This window comes from Pongo abelii, chromosome 7, assembly GCF_028885655.2.
Source record: "Pongo abelii isolate AG06213 chromosome 7, NHGRI_mPonAbe1-v2.0_pri, whole genome shotgun sequence".
Lineage (NCBI taxonomy): Eukaryota > Metazoa > Chordata > Mammalia > Primates > Hominidae > Pongo > Pongo abelii.
Window position 1 is genome coordinate 10,695,282 of NC_071992.2, and position 20,781 is coordinate 10,716,062.

General features: G+C 44.1%; 1 protein-coding gene across 3 annotated transcripts in view; it reads right to left on the reverse strand.

The window, feature by feature from the left end:
• Positions 1-2,855: 2,855 nt before the first annotated feature.
• The window catches only part of FDFT1 (farnesyl-diphosphate farnesyltransferase 1), a 36,445-nt gene continuing 18,519 nt past the window's right edge, over positions 2,856-20,781 (reverse strand). For 2 of the 3 annotated variants that reach the window (NM_001133004.2, XM_009243530.4), the window contains 5 exon segments: positions 2,856-3,751; positions 10,459-10,611; positions 11,708-11,884; positions 15,875-16,066; positions 20,219-20,347. In NM_001133004.2, the coding sequence (NP_001126476.1) occupies positions 3,530-3,751; positions 10,459-10,611; positions 11,708-11,884; positions 15,875-16,066; positions 20,219-20,347 (873 nt within the window). In that variant the 3' untranslated portion in view covers positions 2,856-3,529. 3 annotated transcript variants of the gene reach the window in all.

Sequence of the window (20,781 nt, forward strand, 5' to 3'; positions counted from 1 at the left end):
ACACCCCTGAGCCCCTGGGAAATGGCTCAGTAGATGGAAGAAGGGGTCCTCCCCGCACTTGCCCACAGGGATCTAGAAGTTCCCATATGCAGATGTCAAGCTCTTGCTCCCAACCATTCTAATTGTTTATGGTCCTAGATTCAGATGGGTCAGAGGCTCCTCTGAGGAAAACTTAAAATAATCCACCATTAGGTAGGATCCAAATAGACTGTATGCCGGAGATGCTATAAAATTATATTACAAGTGGGGAGTAGAGGGTAGTGTTGCCAGAGTTAGCAAACAGAAATACAAGATGGCCAACTACTTTTGAATTTTCAGATACGCAAGGTTGTTTGTTTTTTGAGACAGAGTCTCACTCTGTCACCCAGGCTGGAGTGCAATGGCGTGATCTCGGCTCACTGCAACCTCTGCCTCCTGGGTTCAAGCAATTCTTGTGCCTTGGCCTCCTGAGTAGCTGGGGCTACAGATATTTTCCAAGCCCGGCTAATTTTTGCATTTTTAGTAGAGATGGGGTTTCACCATGTTGGCCAGGCTGGTCTCTAATTCCTGACCTCAGGTCATCCGCCCCCCTCGCCCCCTCAGAGTGCTGGGATTACAGGTATGAGCCACTGCGCCCAGCCATGCAAGCAATTTTTTTAGTCTAAACATGTCCCATGCAGTATTTAGAGTGTAATTCTACTAAAAAATAAGATTGTTGCCCGGGTACGGTGGTTCATACCTGTAATTCCAGCACTTTGGGAGGCCGAGGTGGGCGGATCACCTGAGGTCAGGAATTTGAGACCAGCCTGACCAACATGGCAAAACTCCATCTCTACTAAAAATAAAAAAATTAGCCAGGCGTGGTGGCATGTGCCTGTAGTCTCAGCTACTCTGGAGGCTGAGGCAGGAGAACCGCTTGAACCCAGGAGGCAGAGGTTGCATTGAGCTGACATTGTGCCACTGCACTCTAGCCTGGGCAACAGAGCAAGACTCCATCTTGAAAAAATAAAATTGTTTATCTGAAATTCAAGTTTAACTGAGCATCCTGTGTTTTGTTTTTCTTTTCTCTTTTCTTATATAATGATAGTTGATATTTTATATTTATATTGAGACAGGGTCTTGCTCTGTCATCCAGGCTGGAGGGCAGTGGCACAAACATAGCTCATTGCAGCCTCAACCTCTTGAGCTCAAGGGATCCTCCTGCCTCAGCCCCAACACCCTCCGAGTAGCTGAGACCACAGGTGTGAGCCACCATGCCCAGCATCCCGTATTTTATCTGGCAACCTTAGTAGAGAAGATACTTAGAAGGAAAACAAGCTTTCAAAGAGCTTCAGAATGGAATGAGAGCGAATACCTTTGTACAAGTCAGTGAGTAGAAAAAAGTACATAGCTTTATAGATAGAAAAAATCTGAAATCACCCAAACCACACAGCTCAGGAAGTGGTCCCACAGGTAATGACCAAGTCAGGAAAGATTTCCGCAGGCCCCACTCAGACCAAATCTCTTTCCAGCAGGTTGTTCTGTCTTACGTGAACTTTGGCAGAATTAAATCTTAGATTTCAACACACAGATTTGTAACAACCTACCCTGAAATCTCAAACCAAGTCTTGAGGCTTTAATTCCTTGGAAAATACTGTTGAGTCTAGCTCAGTGGTCCCCAAGCTTTTTGGCACCAGGGACTGGTTTCATAAAGACAATTTTCCCAAGGACAGAGGGAGAGGAATGGTTTTGGGATGAAACTGCCACCTCAGATCATCAGGGATTAGATTCTCAATAAGGAGCATGCAACCCAGATCCCTCACACGCGCAGTCGCACCTATGAGACTCTAACGCCAAATGGAGCTCAGGTGGTAATGTTCACTCACCCGCCACTCACCACCTGCTGTGACGTCCGGTTCCTAACAGGCCACGTAACAGTAGGTTTAGGGCCGGTCCTAGGCCTGGGGGTTGGGGACCCCTGGTCTGGCTGTATTCCATGTGGCAAGTTATCTTGGCTGGTGACAAATGTGTCCAGGGCTAAGCCTCAAATGAGCCAATTAACTGAAGTCTCCCTGGACCCAAACTAATTTTGGCGTCAGTGGTCACAGCAAGAAAGTGTGTTTAAAACAACACAAATCCAATGTTGCAGCTCGAAACAACTCAAATTCAATGATTAAGCCACCATCCACGATGGGCTGCAGAAGAGTAGACTTTATATTATGAGTACCTGTAGCATTAATGGCTTCTAGAAAGTACCGAATGCCCTAGTACACCGATTCTCAACTCGAGGGTCCACAGGCCTCCTTGCCACACTGAGCACCTCAGTGAGAGCACATCACAAGCTCTGCTGCACTGGGGTAGAGAGGAAGGTGAAACCCCGAGCAGAAGTACTGTTCTGCCCCCAAGCCAATCACCTGAAGACAGCTTTTGCCTTTCTTAAGACCTGAATATATAAACTGGTAATTTTAAAAAAGAAAAACTGCTGGGGGGGAATTTTTTTTTTTTTTTTTTACGATTTTTTACAATTTTTTTCTTTTTTTTGAGATGGAGTCTAGCTCTATTGCCCAGGCTGGAGTGCAGTGGCGCGATCTCAGCTCACTGTAAGCTCCGCCTCCCGCGTTCAAGCCATTCTCCTGCCTCAGCCTCCCGAGTAGCTGGGACTACAGGCACCCGCCACCACGCCTGGCTATTTTTTTTTTTTATTTTTAGTAGAGACGGGGTTTCACAGTGTTAGCCAGGATGGTCTCGATCCCCTGACCTCGTGATCTGCCCCCACCTCGGCCTCCCAAAGTGCTGGGATTATAGGCGTGAGCCACCACGCTGGGCCATCAACTCCATTCTTGAGCTCCATCTTTTCCAACGTCAGGCAGGCTTTCAAGTGAGCTGTACTTGACAAATGCAGAGCAATTAAATCCTTTATTATAACAATCTCAAAAATGTCCACCTTTACTGGAGGCCAATCTTCTAAAATGGGTCAAAGGCAATCCTGCTGTTTCTCTCTGAAAGCTAAACTCCTTTAAATGAGAATACCCAGAATTTTATTCCCAGCCTTTGTGTGCAAAAGGCAGTTTGCATTCTTAGGAAACATCTGTTGCCTAAACCATAAATATTGCTATCTACTCCATTCAACCCAATTAAAGAAAACAAAATGATGAGAAAAATAGGAGCCAAACAGAAAGAAAATTCACATCATTTTCTACTATTAGGAACATTCAAATGTTGCTTCAAATTAAATACTTTTAATTATCATTCTAGCCAGGATCACACTAACTAGGATCTCATGACGGTCACATATGCAGCCACTTCACCTAAACCGTGCCACAGAATGCTCTGCCATGAGCCACAAGCAGCGCAGTGATCATCGCCCTCAAGGACAGGTTGCTGGGGTGAGGCACCCTTTCATGTTTAGATTCTTCTCACCTGCATTTCACTTTCCTAAAGGTCCCAGCCACACAGAGTTCTTTTAGGGATTAAAGTAGGAAGAAAAAACTAAAGAGACATCAACATCCATCCTTAAAGAAAAAAAGTAAATCCACTTTATGGTGGACTTCAGCTATGGACAAATTTGGGATCAGTGTTCTCCAGTCTGAACATAGTCTTCTGTTACCTGGGAGAGAGTGGTCAGGTACTGCCAGCTCAGGGCAGCCAAGAGCATGACAAACGACAGGTAGATGGGGGAGTAGTGGCTTCGGGAAATCAGCTGACAGTTGGGAAGATTCTGCGTCCGGATGGTGGAGATGATCTGCCTTGTTTTACTAGAAGATGGGTCCGAGTCGGGGATTCTATGATAAATCTGTTAAAGACACAGGAAAAAATGGTAAGTGCTATGTGCTTTACATTTTCCATGGCTACTTACAACAACCCTCCACTGGCAGGTATTTTATACCCATTTTACCAATGAGGAAAGGGAGGCTCAGAGAACATGAAAGTAACTTACCCAAAGCCACCCCAAATGATAAGGTGGGGATGTCAGCCCCAGCTCATCGCAAAGCCTGTCTTCCTGAGCAAACGGGAGGCACAGGTGTGCATACTGCACCCCGAGGCGCTCGAGAGCAGCGGCTGAGCCATTGATCTTCACATCCCCAGCACCTCACAGTGCCAGGACCAATAAACGTCAGCATAGTTCATGCAGACCGGCACAGACTAACGTGAAGAAAGGGAAACGCTGGAAAGACTGGGCAAAAGCAGCTTAGAAACAAGATGCAACACGTGGTACAGACCACAGCTTGACAAAGGAGGACAGGAACAGAAGCAGGGAGCCCTATGAGCCACCCTGGAGCCTCATGTGCCTCCCTATGTGCCTCCCTCCCCACTCCTCCACAAGCCTCCGAAGTGTGTGCAGAATCCATCTCTTCCCCTACATCCCTAGAATTACTGCCTGAGGTTAGGCCCTCAGTGCCTCTCAGATGAGCTATCTCAGTCTCCAAAGTGAGCTTGAGTCTCAGCTTGAATTCCCAAATCTACCTGTCTGCTCTACCCTGTCACCAAGGAGATCTCAAACCTCTGCTTGATGCCTCAGTGGCACCAGCCCTATCACCTGCAGACTAAAGCCTGAGCTCTGTAATGTGTAGTGCAAGGCCACCCACGGCCCAGGACTACTGCACCTGTCTCGTGTCACCAGCCCTTGCCCACCTCCCTCTCTACAGTCTATTAACAACTGCCGGGCCAGGCACGGTGGCTCATGTTTGGAATCCCAGCACTTTGGGAGGCTGAGGCAGGTAGACTGCTTAAGCTCAGGCGTTTAAGACCAGCCTGGACGACACAGTGAAACCCTGTTTCTACAAAATGTACAAAAATTAGCCAGGCATCGTGGCATGCGCCTGTGGTCCCAGCTACTTGGGGACTGGGGTGGGAGGATCACTTGAGCCTGGGAGGCAGAGGCTGCAGTGATCCGAGATCATGCCACTGCACTCCAGCCTGAATGACAGAACAAGACCCAGTCTCAAAAAACAAAAACAAAAGAACAACTGTCTGCTGTTGTTTCGCCCATGCGATGCTGCTGCACACCTCTGTTCCAGTCTCATACCACTCCTCTCTGGAATGCGCCTCCCACATCCCTTCAACTGGCTCCTACCTAGGCCCCCAAGTCTCAACTTCAGGATTATGCCTTCTAGAAAACCTGTCTGCACCTCCAGGTTCAGCCAGGAGCCACCCTGTTGAACATATTTTTACCTTTCCACTTACGTGGAAATGGACCATCTGTAGTTTTCGCCCGGACTACACCGCACCTACTTATTCACCTTTTTATCTCCAGCCTAGCCCTGTGCTGGCACACAGCAAGCCTGCATGCCTGGCTAATTTTTGTATTTTTAATAGAGACAGGGTTTCGCCATGTTGGTCAGGCTGGTCTCAAACTCCAGACCTCAAGTGATCCACCCACCTCGGTCTCCCAAAGTGCTGGGATTACAGGCGTGAGCCACTCCACCCAGCCAAGACTTTTAAATATAGGCATCCATAAAGTAAAATATATAGTGATGAGAGAATTATATTAGAAGTCATCCTCCTGCCTGCCCATGTTGCTTTACTGCTTGTCTTAGCCTTCCTCCTAAAAGCAGAACCTGAGGCAAAAGCTTGCATGCAGCCATTTATTTGGAAACAAGAGTGGAGAAGTGAAACAGAAGGCAGGAAGGCCTATCAAGGATGTGTTGAGTTGGCTTGATCTTGAGGGACCTTCAAGGAGCCTTATGAAAGGTGGCCCTAAGGAGCAGAGGGGTGGCCCCCACCTCCTCTGGGTTGTGGGGACCCACGTGCCAGGCAGTTCCTGCAGCTCGTCAGAAGCCCAAGGGCAGGAAGCGAGAGGTCTCTGGAGCAGAAGGCAAGGTCCAGCCCTACTTGAAACTGGTTGCTACAGCAGTGGCTGAAGGCCAAGATAAGTGGCAGTGACACACAGGGTCTCATGCACTACTCTTGTAAATGACCTGACTGCCCTGATGCCATCAAAATGGGCATTCACTACAATGACCCTGAGAATAGTTTCTAAGGTAAGTAATGGTTTCAGTATAGTGTAGATTTCTTTTTTTTTTTTTTTTTTGAGATGGAGTCTCGCTTTGTCGCCAAGCCTAGAAGTGCAGTGATGCAATCTTGGCTCACTGCAGCCTCCACTTCCCAGGTTCATGCAATTCTCCTGCCTCAGCCTCCCGAGTAGCTAGGATTACGGGCACCTGCCACCATGCCCAACTAACTTCTGTATTTTTTTAGTAGAGACAGGTTTTCATCACATAAGTCAGGCTGGTCTCGAACTCCTGACCTCAAGTGATCCACCTGCCTCAGCCTCCCAAAGTGCTGAGATTACAGCCATAAGCCACCATGCTCGGTGACATCTCACTTTTGAAAATTTAAGACTTACCTTCTCAGAGCAACTGTACAAGCAATGTACAAATAAAGGATGATAACATCAGCACCAAACTACACACTTATTCATTCCTGGGTTAATTCTGTGGCTCCTATAACTTTATTTCTTCATTTTACTTTCTCATCTACTTGTACTTTGTTATCCTATTGTACTTATAACCATAAGCCATCTCATATCCTTTTGGGAAAAAAGATTTACTCATTTGGAATCAATCGCTGGCACCCAAGTGAATAAACACAACAAACAAAAACCCTTTTAGAGAACTCCAAGAGCACTTTAATATGCCCTTCCAGGAGATAAGTAAGGTGAATAAATGAAGAGAAATCTTGGTTGTGATGGTCCCTGGTAATACCATTAGTGGCAAAACTTTTGAGTCCTTTGATGATCATTTCTAATACATAAGCATGACAGCACAACCGGAAGAGCTGCAGTCACTGGTACTCAGACGTGGACTTACCTAAAACAGAGCCAGTAAGGCCAAAGGGACCTTCTAGATGCTTCGTTGCTAGCCCAAACCCCACTCTTCATTTACCTGAAGGCACACAGTAGGTTTTTGCAAACTCAATTATTCAGGTCTTAAAAACCTTCCAGCCTCAATCAAGGAGTTACATCTGCTTGTCAAGGACAGGTCATAGCAGACTTTTCATCTACATGCCTGTCATATAGTTGAAGCCAAATACTTGAGGGGTTTGAGAAAGGGCCTCACTCTGTTGCCCAGGCTGGAGTGCAGTGGTGCCATCTCAGCTCACTGCAACCTCCACCTCCCGAGTTCAAGCGATTCTCATGTCTCAGGCTCCCCAATAGCTGGGATTATAAGTGTGCACCACCATGCCTGGCTGAATGTTGTATTTTTAGTAGAGACAGGGTTTTGCCATATTGGCCAGGCTGGTCTCGAACTCCTGACTTCAAGTGATCTGCTTGCCTCAGCCTCCCAAAGTGTTGGGATTACAGGTGTGAGCCACAGTGCCGGGCCTGATGATTAAATGACACAGGCTCCTATAAATGTTTACTGGACTGAAATAAGCTCTTGTGCAATGCTGTGCTACAGCAGCTCCTCTGTGAGTCCATGTGGTATTTCCAGGTCTTAGCAGTTCTACTTAACAACAGCAGAATATGGAATCAGCTTGATAATCGTTTAAAACTCTCATCTATGAACATCTAAACTTCCATTAAAGCAAAAACATCATTTGGGAAAAAAAAGGCAGATTCTGATTCGATAGGTTTGGGTGGGGACTGGATGTCTAACAGGCTTCCAGGTGATTCCTGGCAGCTGCTAGCTGGGGACCATCCTTGAGCAGCGAGGCACCTGGGGCTCAAAGAGCCTGATGATTCTCTGACTTAACCACAGGAGGGCACAGGAAGTGTGCAGAGACATGAACAAGATTCTCCCTGCCAAGGAATTCACTTTGGCGGAGAAGGGAATGGGGGTTTCTGGCCGTTTGGCTGAGCATTTATTTCTATCCCAAAATAGCAGGTTGATCTTCTCCCCAGCTGACAAGCATCCAGGCTGGTTTGAAGTGGAGGCTGCTCCAGAGTGGGGTGAGGGCCCTGAAGAGTGTGGCCACCTGCTCGGGAAGACCTGGGGCTGCACTCCAAGTCCTCACTAAGCACTGGAGAAGCATGAGGAGGTCCTCTGGCAAGTCCCTTCCAGGTGCATGCTCGCTACAACACTAAGTCCAGAGATCGGACAGAGTCAATGTTTCTTCCTTTCTTACTACAAAGGACAGACTTGGTCAGCAAGGAGAAATAGGATCAGTGTTAATATCTGGACACCAGCAAGAGGCGAGACGACTTGTGGCTTCATACAAAATGTTTTCATTTAAAACTTTACTTGTAAAATGTCCTTACTGCTGAAACGAAAACCATTAACAGGTTCTACTGCTTAAGACTTAGAAATCTTCAAAGATTTCCCTAAATCAAATCAACTTAAGTATTAACATTTCTCCCCAAATGCCTTGAGTTTTACTAGGATAACTTTAAACAAAACAACTGATGCCCTAAGTCAGAAGTCAGCAAACCTCTTATTCAAGGGCCAAAAAATATTTTTAGCTTTACAAGTCATCCCCTGTTGCAGCTCCTCAACTCGGCCGTCACGTTGCAAAAGCAGCCACAGAAGACATAGAGGCAAATGGGTGTGGCTGTGTTCTGATAAAATTTATTCACAAAAACAGGGCTCAGCCAACTGTAGGTTGTCTATCCTTGCCCTCAAACTATGAATTACAACGAGAATTTAATCCCAATAGTTAAGGAAAAACCAAATAAATCTGAATTTTAATATAGGAATGGAACAGGACACAAAGTGTTTAAAAACTGGTTTCTAAAACTAGTGATCAGAATAAAACTGCAAAACCAAAACACTCTCAACTACTTACTACATAAAATGTTTCTAATTTATATAAAATGAATAAATAGTACTTAATATGGCACAGGATTCCATTTAGAAAGGGTAGTTGAACCCCTTACAATTGGGGTTAACATCATGGATTCTGATGTCAGACAGACCTGGGTTCAAATTATGACCCTAGCCCATGAGGCTGGGGCCTCAAGTTTCCCTGAGATTACTCCTACCCACCTACTTGGTCACTACCCCAGGCACATGGATCAAAATAAGTCCTGGCTACATGGCAAACTGGAGAGTCTCATTGGTAGCAATTTTTTTGGTCACTGGCTGAATACTTTCATCTAGTGACTACAAAATTTTAGGATTTTTAAAAGCGATTTGGTCTTCCCTTAGACTTTTATAGGTGCCTCTGATAAGTTCTGGACATCAGCATTTCTGTGTCAGATAGAAGGTAGGGAGGAAGTGTAAGAAGAATGCGCAATATGCAACAGAAATCAGAAATAGCTATTTTGGATAATTCTATTTAGACGAAAACACTGTTGCAAACCATATTCCTGTAAACACATAACAAGGGGACTAGATGGATGTACAAAACCATGAACAGTGGTAACCTCTGGGGAGGGAGCTCAGGCAAAGGAAAAATGATGAGGGTCTTGTATGTTTTCATAAAGTCTACAGTGTTTCAATCTCAACAGGATCACACCTGAGGATCACAGCATCATCCTGGGCCTCTACTCACCAGATGCCAGTAGCACCCAACTCCTGCCGGTTAGGACAATCAAAAATGTCTCCAGACATTGCCCAATGTCCTCTGTGGGGAGGGGAGCAAATCACCTCCATTTACAAACCACTGCTCTAGGGCCTAGAGATTACTAGAGATTACAGAGACTTCTGGTCTCTAAGAATTTTTTTTTTTTTTTTTTTTCTGAGAAAGTCTCACTCTATCACCCAGGCTAGAGTGCAATGATGAAATCACACAGCTCACTGTAGCCTCGACCTCCCAGGCTCATGTGATCCACCTGCCTCAGCCTCCTGAGTAGCTGGGACCACAGGCGTGCACCACTATGACAATTTTTAAATTTTTTGTAGAAATGGGGTCTTGCTATGTCGCCCAGGCTGGTCTTGAATTCCTGGCCTCAAGTGATCCTCCCACCTTGGTCTCCCAAAGTGCTGGGATTTCAGGAGTAAGCTACTGTGCCTGGCCAGAAATAAACTTTTTGAACCTAGTCAAATATTAGAGATTTGACCTGAGAAGGCATGTTTTCTTTTTATAGGACGGTTTTGGTATTTGAAATGAAATTTTCCAAAGAAAATTTAGGAAATAATTGCAACTTGATGGCTTTCCTTGGCCTAAATTTCCTACTGTGATTTTTCAGTTGAGGCCTGTGGCATAATGAAAGTACCAGACTGGGTGTCAGGACACATGGACGGGAGCCAGAGATCCACTCAATCACACACTGCATCAGCACAGACAAGCTTCAACCTCACATTCCTCACCAGCAACAAGGAGCTTGGTTGGCCTCCTGCCTCACCTTGCAGCTCAAAATCTATGATTCTACTCAGGGGCTCCATCCTACAGCCTTGCTCCACTTATCTCCTCTCACCAGGGTACTACACAGCAGTGAGCAATCTGCTCGACTCCTGTGAATAGATTTTTTTCCTTATAAAGGATATCAATTCCTGTCTCTTTAGGCCATAGGACAGTGAATTGTTAGGATCATCTAATATCCAAACCTGTTTAAATAGTGACATTACTAAAATCATAAAAGTAGCTACAAATTATCCAAGTAGTTAAATAAAAACCCACCTCTTCCATATACTGATATATGATGGCTTTGACAGCTGGCATATTGGTGGCATCCATCATCAGGGTCACTGCTTGCCCTTTCCGAATTTTCACTGCCCCTTTGAACACCTGCTGGTTATTATAACAGGCAGCCAAAGTGGCAATGGCCATCACCTACAGAGAACAAGAGAGGGGGAAAAAAAGAAGAGATGATGTTGTTAGCTATCATTATCACAAAAAGGTAAGAAAAACTTCTGTTGAATGGACAATTGCTAACTGCTAATCAACTAAGATGTAATTAATCAAGAAAAAATACCCACGAAAAAAGTATGTCAAGATTTTTACCTTCCCCACTCCTCCCTTTCTCAACAACACACAGAATTAAGCAGTCTAAAACAATTCTATAGTTTAGCCACAAAAGTTCCATTTTATTTGGAAAAAGCAAACACAAGTAAATCCAACATTTTCCATGCTAGAGCAACGGATTATCAGATCTGAAATATGTATTTCAAAATAATATATGGAAAGAATTTTCTATTGTACTTGTTTTTCCATTTTTCCTACAACAAACATAATCATTATATATTTAAAACTAATGCCAGGGGGAGAACAACCAGAAGGGGATTAATTTCCTGTGCTCAAAGGTAAAGTATTTCTAGGTAAATGGAAACATAAGACGGGGATATGGATTTTACTTTCAACCACCATTCGAAGTTGGTCATCAGAACAAGATCAAACCAAGTTCCCAAATCAGTTAAATGCTGTTACTTTCTTCACTTATTTGCAGTAGTATCTGAAATACTTGGTAAAGGCAACTAAAAAGTGTAAGTTCCTAGCATACTGAGGGGCTAGGTCTACAGGACCAGGTTCTTTTTATCCTGGGTCTAGGAAAGGACAGCAGTAATTAGGTGCTTAATGAAGACTTTTTAATGATAACAGCTTCACCCAGGTTTTACCCAGCACTCCCCATAAATCTAGGCCAAAGACCTTGACTTAACTGTGAGGATAAGAACCTAACTAGTTTAGGATAGTTGTAGAAAAGAGTAAATCCAGAAAGAAGGTTCTGAAAAGGAGCGGGCTTAACCTCAAGGCTGAGCTGAGTTTGGTGGCTGGAAGCAAAGCGGGGTGCTATGAAACTCCCGGCGTAATAAACTGGAGCCATCGTCTTTTTAAGGAATCATATCCTTGAATACAGCACAGCAAAATCAACCCTTACTCCTACCCCACTCCCTTTAGCCCCATATCCATCCAGAGGAGCCCCGTTTCCTACCTGTGGAATAGCACAGAAGTTAAACACACTCTGGTTTCTGAGTCTCGAAAGGTAGGTGATGACATCTGGGATGTGGTGCAGTGCATTGGTTATAAGTTCATTCAGGCACTGCACAGCCAAGTCAATATTCTCCGGCTTAGCAAAATCCCCTAACTTCTTAACATACCTGCTCCAAACCTAGACAGATAAGAAGATTAAGGAGCAGGTCAGCGTGTGCATACGGGAGAATTTACAAACAATATTAAAGGGTCTTTGTGCATGAAGAACTATGATACAGGCTGGGCGCCGTGGCTCACGCCTGTAATCCCAGCACTTTGGGAGGCCGAGGAGGGTGGATCACGAGGTCAGGAGTTCAAGACCAGCCTGGCCAAGGTGGTGAAACCCTGTCTCTACTAAAAATACAAAAATTAGCCGGGCGCGGTGGCAGGCGCCTGTAATCCCAGCTACTCGGGAGGGTGAGACAGAAGAATCGCTTGAACCTGGGGGGCGGAGGTTGCAGTGAGTCGAGATCGTGCCATCGCACTCCAGTCTGGGTGAGAGTGAGACTCAGTCTCAAAAAAAAAAAAAAGAACTATGATATAGTCTCTTAGCTGCAGACTCATCTTTCACCAAGATCAAGTTCATTTTAAGCTCCATGCAATAGCTATTTCTGACTACCAGTAAGGGTCCAGTTGCAACCTAGGAGTGAGTTATGTATTGGGGATCACGTCCCTAGGGACAATTAGTGCAACACTGCACTACTTGGACGAATTCAGACTAAAGAGGCTCCTGTTAGAGCTATTGGTCTACTTCTGAAAAAAATAACCCAATATACAAAAACAGTTGTAAATTGTACTGCAGACTAAACAGTAAACATTCTAAAGATGGCCAGGCCTCTAAATAATCACTAATATTATATTCCTACTCTGGTAAGAATGCTGGTGAAAGGCATACCTGGGAAATGAGCTGAGTCTGTCCTCTAAGTGTATTACCTCCCTGGATCCTGATAACTTGAAAGTAAAATAAAGCCTTTAATTCTAACAGTGGGATTCAGCTTGATGATTTTTAATGATATTATTTCGAGGATTCTCTGAAGCTAGCAAAAAGCTCTGGAAAGATAGTGTTGATGGTTATATAACATCATTAATGTACTTAATGCCACTGAATGATACACTCAAAAATAGTTAAAATGGCAAATTCTCTATTATGTACATTATAAATAATAAAATGTTAAGTATATATACATACAGTTAAAAAGAGATAAGAAGTGTTGGTGAAACTGGAACTCTCACACTGCTGACACGAATGTAAAATGGTGGAGCGACCTTGGAAAAGCGTCTGGCAGCTCCTCACAAGGTTTGAGCTGCTGTATGAACCAGCAATTCCACTTCTCAGCATAGACCCAAGAAAAAGGAAAACACACATCCACACAAAACCTTATATGCAAATGTATACAGTACTATTCACCACAGCCAAAAAAATGGAAAGAACCCAAATATCCTTCAACTGATGAATGGATAAATGTGGTCTATCCACACAGTGGAATAATACTGGGCAATAAAAAGGAATAAAGCACTGATGCAATGCCCCAGCATAGAAGAGCCCCGAAAACACGCTAGCAAAATAAGCCAATCACCTAGGACCACATTTGGCATGATTCAACTACTATGAAATGTCCAGAACCTTTACTAAGCATTCTGTGCTAGAAGTTCACCTCATTTTATTCACACCACCACCTTGTGGTAGAAATGATTCTATTTTACAGATAAAGGAAGTGAATGAGAAGAGCAGGGCTCTGCTTCCCCTGTGTGCAGGATGGTGTGACTCATGCTCATGAATCACATGCCCATGGCTGATGTTCTGTCTGGGAGACAATGGAACCATGGTCAGGTGCTGGCCTAGGAGCCAGGAGACTGAGACTCCACTTCCAAGGCAGCCACTGCCTTACTATGCATCCCCAGACAATCCCCTTCCCTTCTCTGAGCCCTGTTGTCTGCAAAAGAGGGGTAGACAAGAGTGGTTTCTCAACCCTGGCTGCACACGAGTCACCTAGGAAATTTAAAAGGCCATTTCTGACCTCAGGGTAGTGTTTTGGTTTTGTTGTTGTTGTTTTCTGTTTTTTTTTTTTTGAGACAAGGGTCTTGCTCTGTCACCCAGGCTGCTAGAATGCAGTGGTGTGATCATGGTTCACTGCAGCCTTGAACTCCTGGGCTCAGGCAATCCTCCTGCCTCAACCTCCCAAGGAGCAAGAACTATAGGGGTGTGCCACTATACCCAGCTAATTTTTTTTTTTTTTTTAAATAGAGTCTCGCATCAGCCTCCCAAGTAGCTGGCACTACAGGCGTATGCCACCACACTTGGCTAATTTTTTAAATTTTTAGTAGAGATGGAGTTTTGCCATGTTGGCCAGGCTGGTCTCAAGCACCTGACCTCAAGTGATCCACTCACCTGGGCTTCCCAAAGTGCTGGGATCATAGGCAGGAGTCACTGTGCCCGGTCAATTTTTACTGGTTTTTTTTTTTTTTTTTAAAAAGAGATAAGGTCTCACTACGTTGTCCAGGCTGGTCTCGATATCCTGGCTTCAGTGATCTTCCTGCCTTGGCCTCCCAGTGTTGAGATTACAGGTGTGAGCCACCTTGCCCAGCCCCCAGGGTAGTTTAAATGTGAATTTTTCTTAGGAGTGAGTAAGACTCAGCATCTTTTCAGATTTTTAATAATCATCTGTTTGTCTCTTCCTGTGAACAATCTGTTCTTATCTCCTTGCCCATTTTTCTATGGGGCAGTTGGTCTTTTTCTTAACTTTTAGAAGTTATTTTATATTAGGAATATGAACGCTTTATCTGCTCTATGAATTGCAAATATTGTTTCCCTCTGTCACTTTTTTTGAGACGGTTTCATTCTGCCACCTAGGCTGGAGTGCAGTGGTGTGATTATAATTCAATACAACCTTGAGCTCCTGGGCTCAAGAGATCCTTGTGCCTCAGCCTCCTGAATAGCTAGGAATACAGATGCATGCCAACATGCTCAGTTAATTTTTTAAATTTAGTTTTATTTTTTCTACTTTAATTTTTATTTTTGCTCTCTTTCAGCAGAATCATTTTCTAACAATTTTTTATAGAGATGGTATCTTGCTGTGTTGCTCAGGCTGGTCTTGGACTCCTGGCCTCAGCACTGGGATTACAAGTATGAGACACCACACTTAGCCTCACCTGTCTTTTTACAATTTTAAAGTACTTGGCTGCAGGAAACAATTTTATGGAAAGCAAAAGGTAAATGCTGCAATAAATTCAGGAAACAGTCATAAAATTTTCTAGTTTCCTTCTGAACAAAATCAGTATCAAAAGCTTTCTGTTCCCTGTCCATGTTTTAATTAAGTTAAAGATCGACCCTGTCCCTTATTACACACACCTGGAGTTTTTGTCTACCTGGCATCCCTTTCCCCTTCTTGCCACAGAATTCTTTCTTTGGGGGAAATCCATTCCGTGTGTACAGTGTACACATAATCCAGGTGAGGCCAGAGAACTCAGCTGTATAGCAACAGTAACTGATTCAGGGCTGAGCAGAAGAACCAAACCCTTCCTCTTCTTTTGAGACGGAGTCTCACTCTGTCACCCAGGCTGGAGTGCAGTGGCACAATCTGAGCTCACTGCAATCTCTGCTTCCTGGGTTCAAGCGATTCTCCTGCCTCAGCCTCCCAGGTAGCTGGGATTACAGGCGCATGCCACCACGCCCAGCTAGTTTTTGTATTTTTTAGTAAAGACAGGGTTTCACCATGTTGGCCAGGCTGGTCTCGAACTCCTGACCTCAGGTGATCCGCCCACCTTGGCCTCCCAAAGTGTTGGGATTACAGGCGTGAGCCACCGCACCAGGCCGAACAAAGCCCTTCCTAAGAACTTTTTGTTAAGCTAGTGCACGTAGGTTGTTATCATATCCACCACTTGGAGAAAGACTGTCTGAAAGAAAGCAAGGACAGCAAGGCTTGAATATACTGATTACATGGTGTAAATCCTGGGATTCAGCCAGTCTACCTGAAGCAAACTCATCTCAACCTATCCTATTTTCCACATCCCCTTATGTTGCCTCGGGGAGGTCTGACTTGTTTTTCTGTCACTCGCAACCACAAGAGTTAAATGATTTTTCAGAGAATGTCTAAAGCTATTTTCCCCCAAAATACCCTGAATCTGTTACCTCTTGAGGCCAAAACTCTCTTCCTCCTTGCTGGTCTTCCAGATAGTCACGAATGATGTTTGTTTTCTGCAGAAACAGGCCCATAGAGTTGGCACGTTCTGTATCTTCACCAACTAAGGGGTCTTCAAACTCTGAGGCTGAGAAGAGACGGGAAAGGCCAATTCCTACCAGCCCAGCAACATAGTGGCAGTACTGTAAGAGATGATTTTTAAAGTACTTTAATAATGGAATTTTTACTGAAAGGGACATACTAGAGATCATTAGCTACAAAAAAGCAGGTTTTAAACAGAATGGGTAAGAATCCATTTTGATTTTAAAATACAAATATACATACCAGGATTTAAAAAACATCCAAGAAGGATGTGCTCAAAAGATTTAACAGCAGTCTCTGGCTGATGGGAATTTGATGTTTTTATTTTTTACTTGTATTTTCTAAATTTCTACAAAGCACATGTACTGCTACTATAATGAAAGGCCATTGAAAAAAACTACTAAACATTTTTTTATTTTTATTTTTTATTTTACTTTTTGAGATGGAGTCTCATATATTGCCCACGTTAGACTCAAACTCCTGGACCCAAGCAATCTTTCTGCCTCAGCTTCCCAAACAGCTGGGATTGTAGGCAAATACCACCGTGTCTAGCTTTACAATAAGTTTTTTTTTTTTTTTTTGAGATCAAGTCTTACTTTGTCCCCCGGATTGGAGTGCAGTGGCACAATCTCGACTCACTGCAACCTCTGCCTCTTGGGTTCAAGTGATTCTCTTGCCTCAGCCTCCTGAGTAGCTGGGATTAAAGCACCCACCACCACATCCAGCTAATTTTTGTATTTTTAGCAGAGACGGGGTTTCACCATGTTGGCCACGCTGGTCTCAACTCCTGACCTCAACTGATCTGCCGGCCTTGGCCTCCCCAAAGTGCTGGGATTACCAGCCCAAGACACCGTGCCCGGCCTAGCTTTACAATAAACTTTTTGATACATAAAACTGTGACAGAAGGCAATGATGAAAGATGGAATATTCTGGTAACAGGAACTAAGACAATACTAAGTATGGTTTAATCTTTTTTTGACCAATCTGATAACATTTCAAGATCCACAGGCCCTCAAAATCATCATTATATGAAAGAACAAATAACTATCATATGCTCTTGACACTGTTTTAAGAACTCTGCACATTCAGCCGAGCACGATGGCTCATGCCTGTAATCCCAGCACTTTGGGAGGCTGAGACGGGTGGATCACAAGGTCAGGAGATCAAGACCATCCTGGCTAACACGGTGAAGCCCTGTCTCTACTAAAAATACAAAAAAATTAGCCAGCCTGGTGGCGGGTGCCTGTAGTCCCAGCTACTCAGAAGGCTAAGGCAGGAGAATGGCGTGAACCCAGGAGGTGGAGCTTGCAGTGAGCCGAGATCGCGCCACTGCACTCCAGCCTGGGCGACAGAGTGAGACTCCGTCTCAAAACAACAACAGAAAAAAAGAAATCTGCACATTCAATCCTCACAAACATTTTATCAGGTACACAGCATTATGATCTCCATTTCAGATGAGGAAACTGAGGCACAAAGAAGTCAATTAACTTGCCCAACATTGCCCATGTGAGAAAAAAAATTAGCCAGGCACGGTGGCACATGCCAATGGTCCCAGTTACTCAGGAGGCTGAAGTAGGAGGGTCGCTTGAACCCAGGAAGGTTCAAGGGGCTGCCATGTCTGTGGCAGGGGCTAAGTGTTCAAAACTAGATAGTCTGACTTAAGTGTCAGGCTTTAACAACTTTGCTAAAACTTCCTCCCCCTTTTTTTTTTTTCAGTTTTTCTTTTAGAGACAGCATAACTTCCTCTCTTCTCAACAGAGATTTCAGTAAATGCAACTCTTAATTGTCAAATACTTTTTTTTCCACGACAGCAATTTGTCAAAAGCTATCCTCCTCTGAAAAGGATATCCTAAGACAACTTAAGGCAATATCCACATACAGTAATTATCTATTAGTTAACTTAAGAAGCAAAAGTAAAGAAGGTAAGCTCTGGAGTGTCATTAGGAAGGGTACAAGTTAGGCAATGACCAAAGTTCACACCTGTATTCCAGAATTTTGGGAGGCTGTGGAGAGGGGACTGCTTGAGCCCAGGAGTTTTAGACCAGCCTGGCCAACAAAGCAAGACCTCATCTCTATAAAAAATTTTAAAAGGCTGAGTGTGGTGGCTCATACCTGGGAGGCTAAGGCAGGTGAATTGCTTGAGCCCAGGAGCTCAAGACCAGCCCAGGCAACATGATGAAATCCTGTCTCTACCAAAAAATTACAAAAATTAGCCGGGTGTAGTGGTGTGCACCTATAGTCCCAGCTAATCGGGAGGCTGAGGTGAGAGGACTGCTTGAGCACAGGAGGTCGAAGCTGCAGTGAGCCTTGATCATGCCATTGCACGCCAGCCTGGGTGACAGAGCAAGACCCTGTGTCTCAAACATAATAAAAATTAAAATAAATTAGCCAGGCATGGTGGCAATGTGCCTGTGGTCCCAGTTACTCAGGAGGCTGAGGGCAAGGAAGATTGCTTGAGCCCAGGAGGTCAAGGCTGCCTTGTCTGTGCCGCTGCATTCCAGTCTGGGTGACAGAGAGAGACCCTGTCTCAAAAAAAAAAAGTCGTCTCTCACTGAAAGCAATACAAAGCCAGAGGCTAATCAGGGGGCAGAATGAACAGGTGAAGAGAAAGCACTTGAAATTTGTTATGGGAGAAAAGTAACATGAAAAGAGTAAAATCTTGCTGAAATTAGGTAGAAAGAAATTAGCTTTGGACAGCTATACAAAAATCTTAAAAAGAATTACTAGAAATTTTTTAAAAAATTAGTATATCTATAGTACTATCCAAAAATATATTTGAAGATAATAGTTCTTTTGGTAGAAATACTCCTAAAATGGAGACTTATATAATTCATCTTCCTCCACAGTAGAAGAAAAAAAATAACTCCTTGAAATATTTGGCTGGTGCAGTAGCTCATGCCTGTAATCCCAACATTTGGGAGGCCGGAGTGGGAGGACTGTTTGATGCCAGGAGTTTGAGACTAGCCTGGGCAACATGGCAAAACCCTCTGTCTACAAAAAAAATACAAAAATGAGCCTGGTATGGTGTCATGCACTGTAGTTACAGCTACTCGGTAGGCTGAGGTGGGAGGATCACTTGAGCCCAGGAGGTTGAGGCTGCAGTGAGCCGTGATCACACCACTACACACCAGCCTGGATGACAGAGCAAGACCCTGTCTCAAAAAAAATTTTTTTTAATTCAATTTTATCTGAACAGAACTTCTATTCAACAACCTAAAATTAAGTTTCCTGAATAAATCTGCACAACAGAAAATGACTTACTATCATAACCAGTGCTGGTTCTTGGCCAGAAGTTTTAACTTCAACTTTATTTTCTTTCAGATGGTGTCTTGCTCTGTCACCCAGGTTGGAGTGCAGTGGCACAATCATGGCTCACTGCAACCTTGAACTCTCAGGCTCAAGCAATCCTCCCACACCTCAGCCTCCAGAGTAGCTGGGACCACAGGCACACGCCACCAATGCCCTGCTAATTTTTTAATTTTTTGAAAGACGGGATCTCGCTATGTTGCTTAGGCTTATGTCTAACTCCTGGGCTCAAATGATCCTCCCACCTCAGCCTCCCAAAATGCTGAGATTACAGGTAAACCATGGTGCCCGGCTAACTTCATCTTAAATGCAGAAATTTATTTCTAGCAGTCATTGTATGCTGTTAACTTAGGAAGCACAAACCAGCAGTTCCAAAGATACTGCTGTCAAGTTTTGAGGTTTAAAAAATTAAGAGGCCCAAGACCTTGGACCTACACTAACTTGGTGACTATGTAGCAGCATCTTTTTGGAGATCCTAATTTAAGCACAGTTAAAGGTATGAAATACATCAACACTTTAGATGTTTGAAATGTCTTTGCCTGCTAAATTTGACTGGCTTTCAAATAAATAAATAAAATGTCTTTGCTTCCACAGAAGTGATGAGTAAGTCTCACAAACACCATTCCTGTGAAAAACAGGCAAGACTCCTAACCCTACCTTATGTTTTGATGTGTAGTTTAATCTTCATGATCAATTACATCCCTTTGTCTAGATAAGCACTTCTCTCCAGTCCCCTACTCCTAGCCTGGCCGATATCCTACATAGCTGCTGGTTTAGAATTAACTCTGGAATAAAGTGTTTATGATGAGACACTCAACCTAAACAGATGAATTGTAAAACCAGAGGAGCTGGAAGTACTGGACAACTTTTCTTGTTCTGAGCTTCACTATGAGGACTGCCACCTCTGTCTAATACATCACACACAGACACTGTTTTATGAGACTAACCTTGTCCCACTCCTGTTCAGAGGTCACATGCTTATCCAAAAACTCTGCCATCCCAATTCCCATTCTCCGGCAAATGTCGGCAATCACTGTTTGGTATTTCTCAGCCAGATTTCTAAACTCGAGGGAGATCTGAAATGGAAACCGTAATAACACAGAAATCATGAAATATGTACAGACATGGCACCAAAGATCACAAGGCAAACAATGGTGGAATTAATTATGACTCTGCAATGGTTCATCTGTAAGCCTAATTTAGTTGATACTTTTTTTTTTTTTTTTTTTGAGATGGAGTCTCGCAATGTTGCCCAGGCTGGAGTGCAATGGCACGATCTCAGCTCACTGCAAACTCCACCTCCCAGGTTCAAATGATTCTCCTGCCTCAGCCTCTCCAGTAGCTGGGATTACAGTCATGCACCACCACGCCCAGCTAATTTTTGTATTTTTAGTAGAAATGGGGTTTCACCATGTTGGCCAAGCTGGTCTCAAATTCCTGACCTCATGATCCACCAGCCTTGGCTTCCCAGACTGCCGGGATTACAGGCATAAGCCACTGTGCCCGCCCT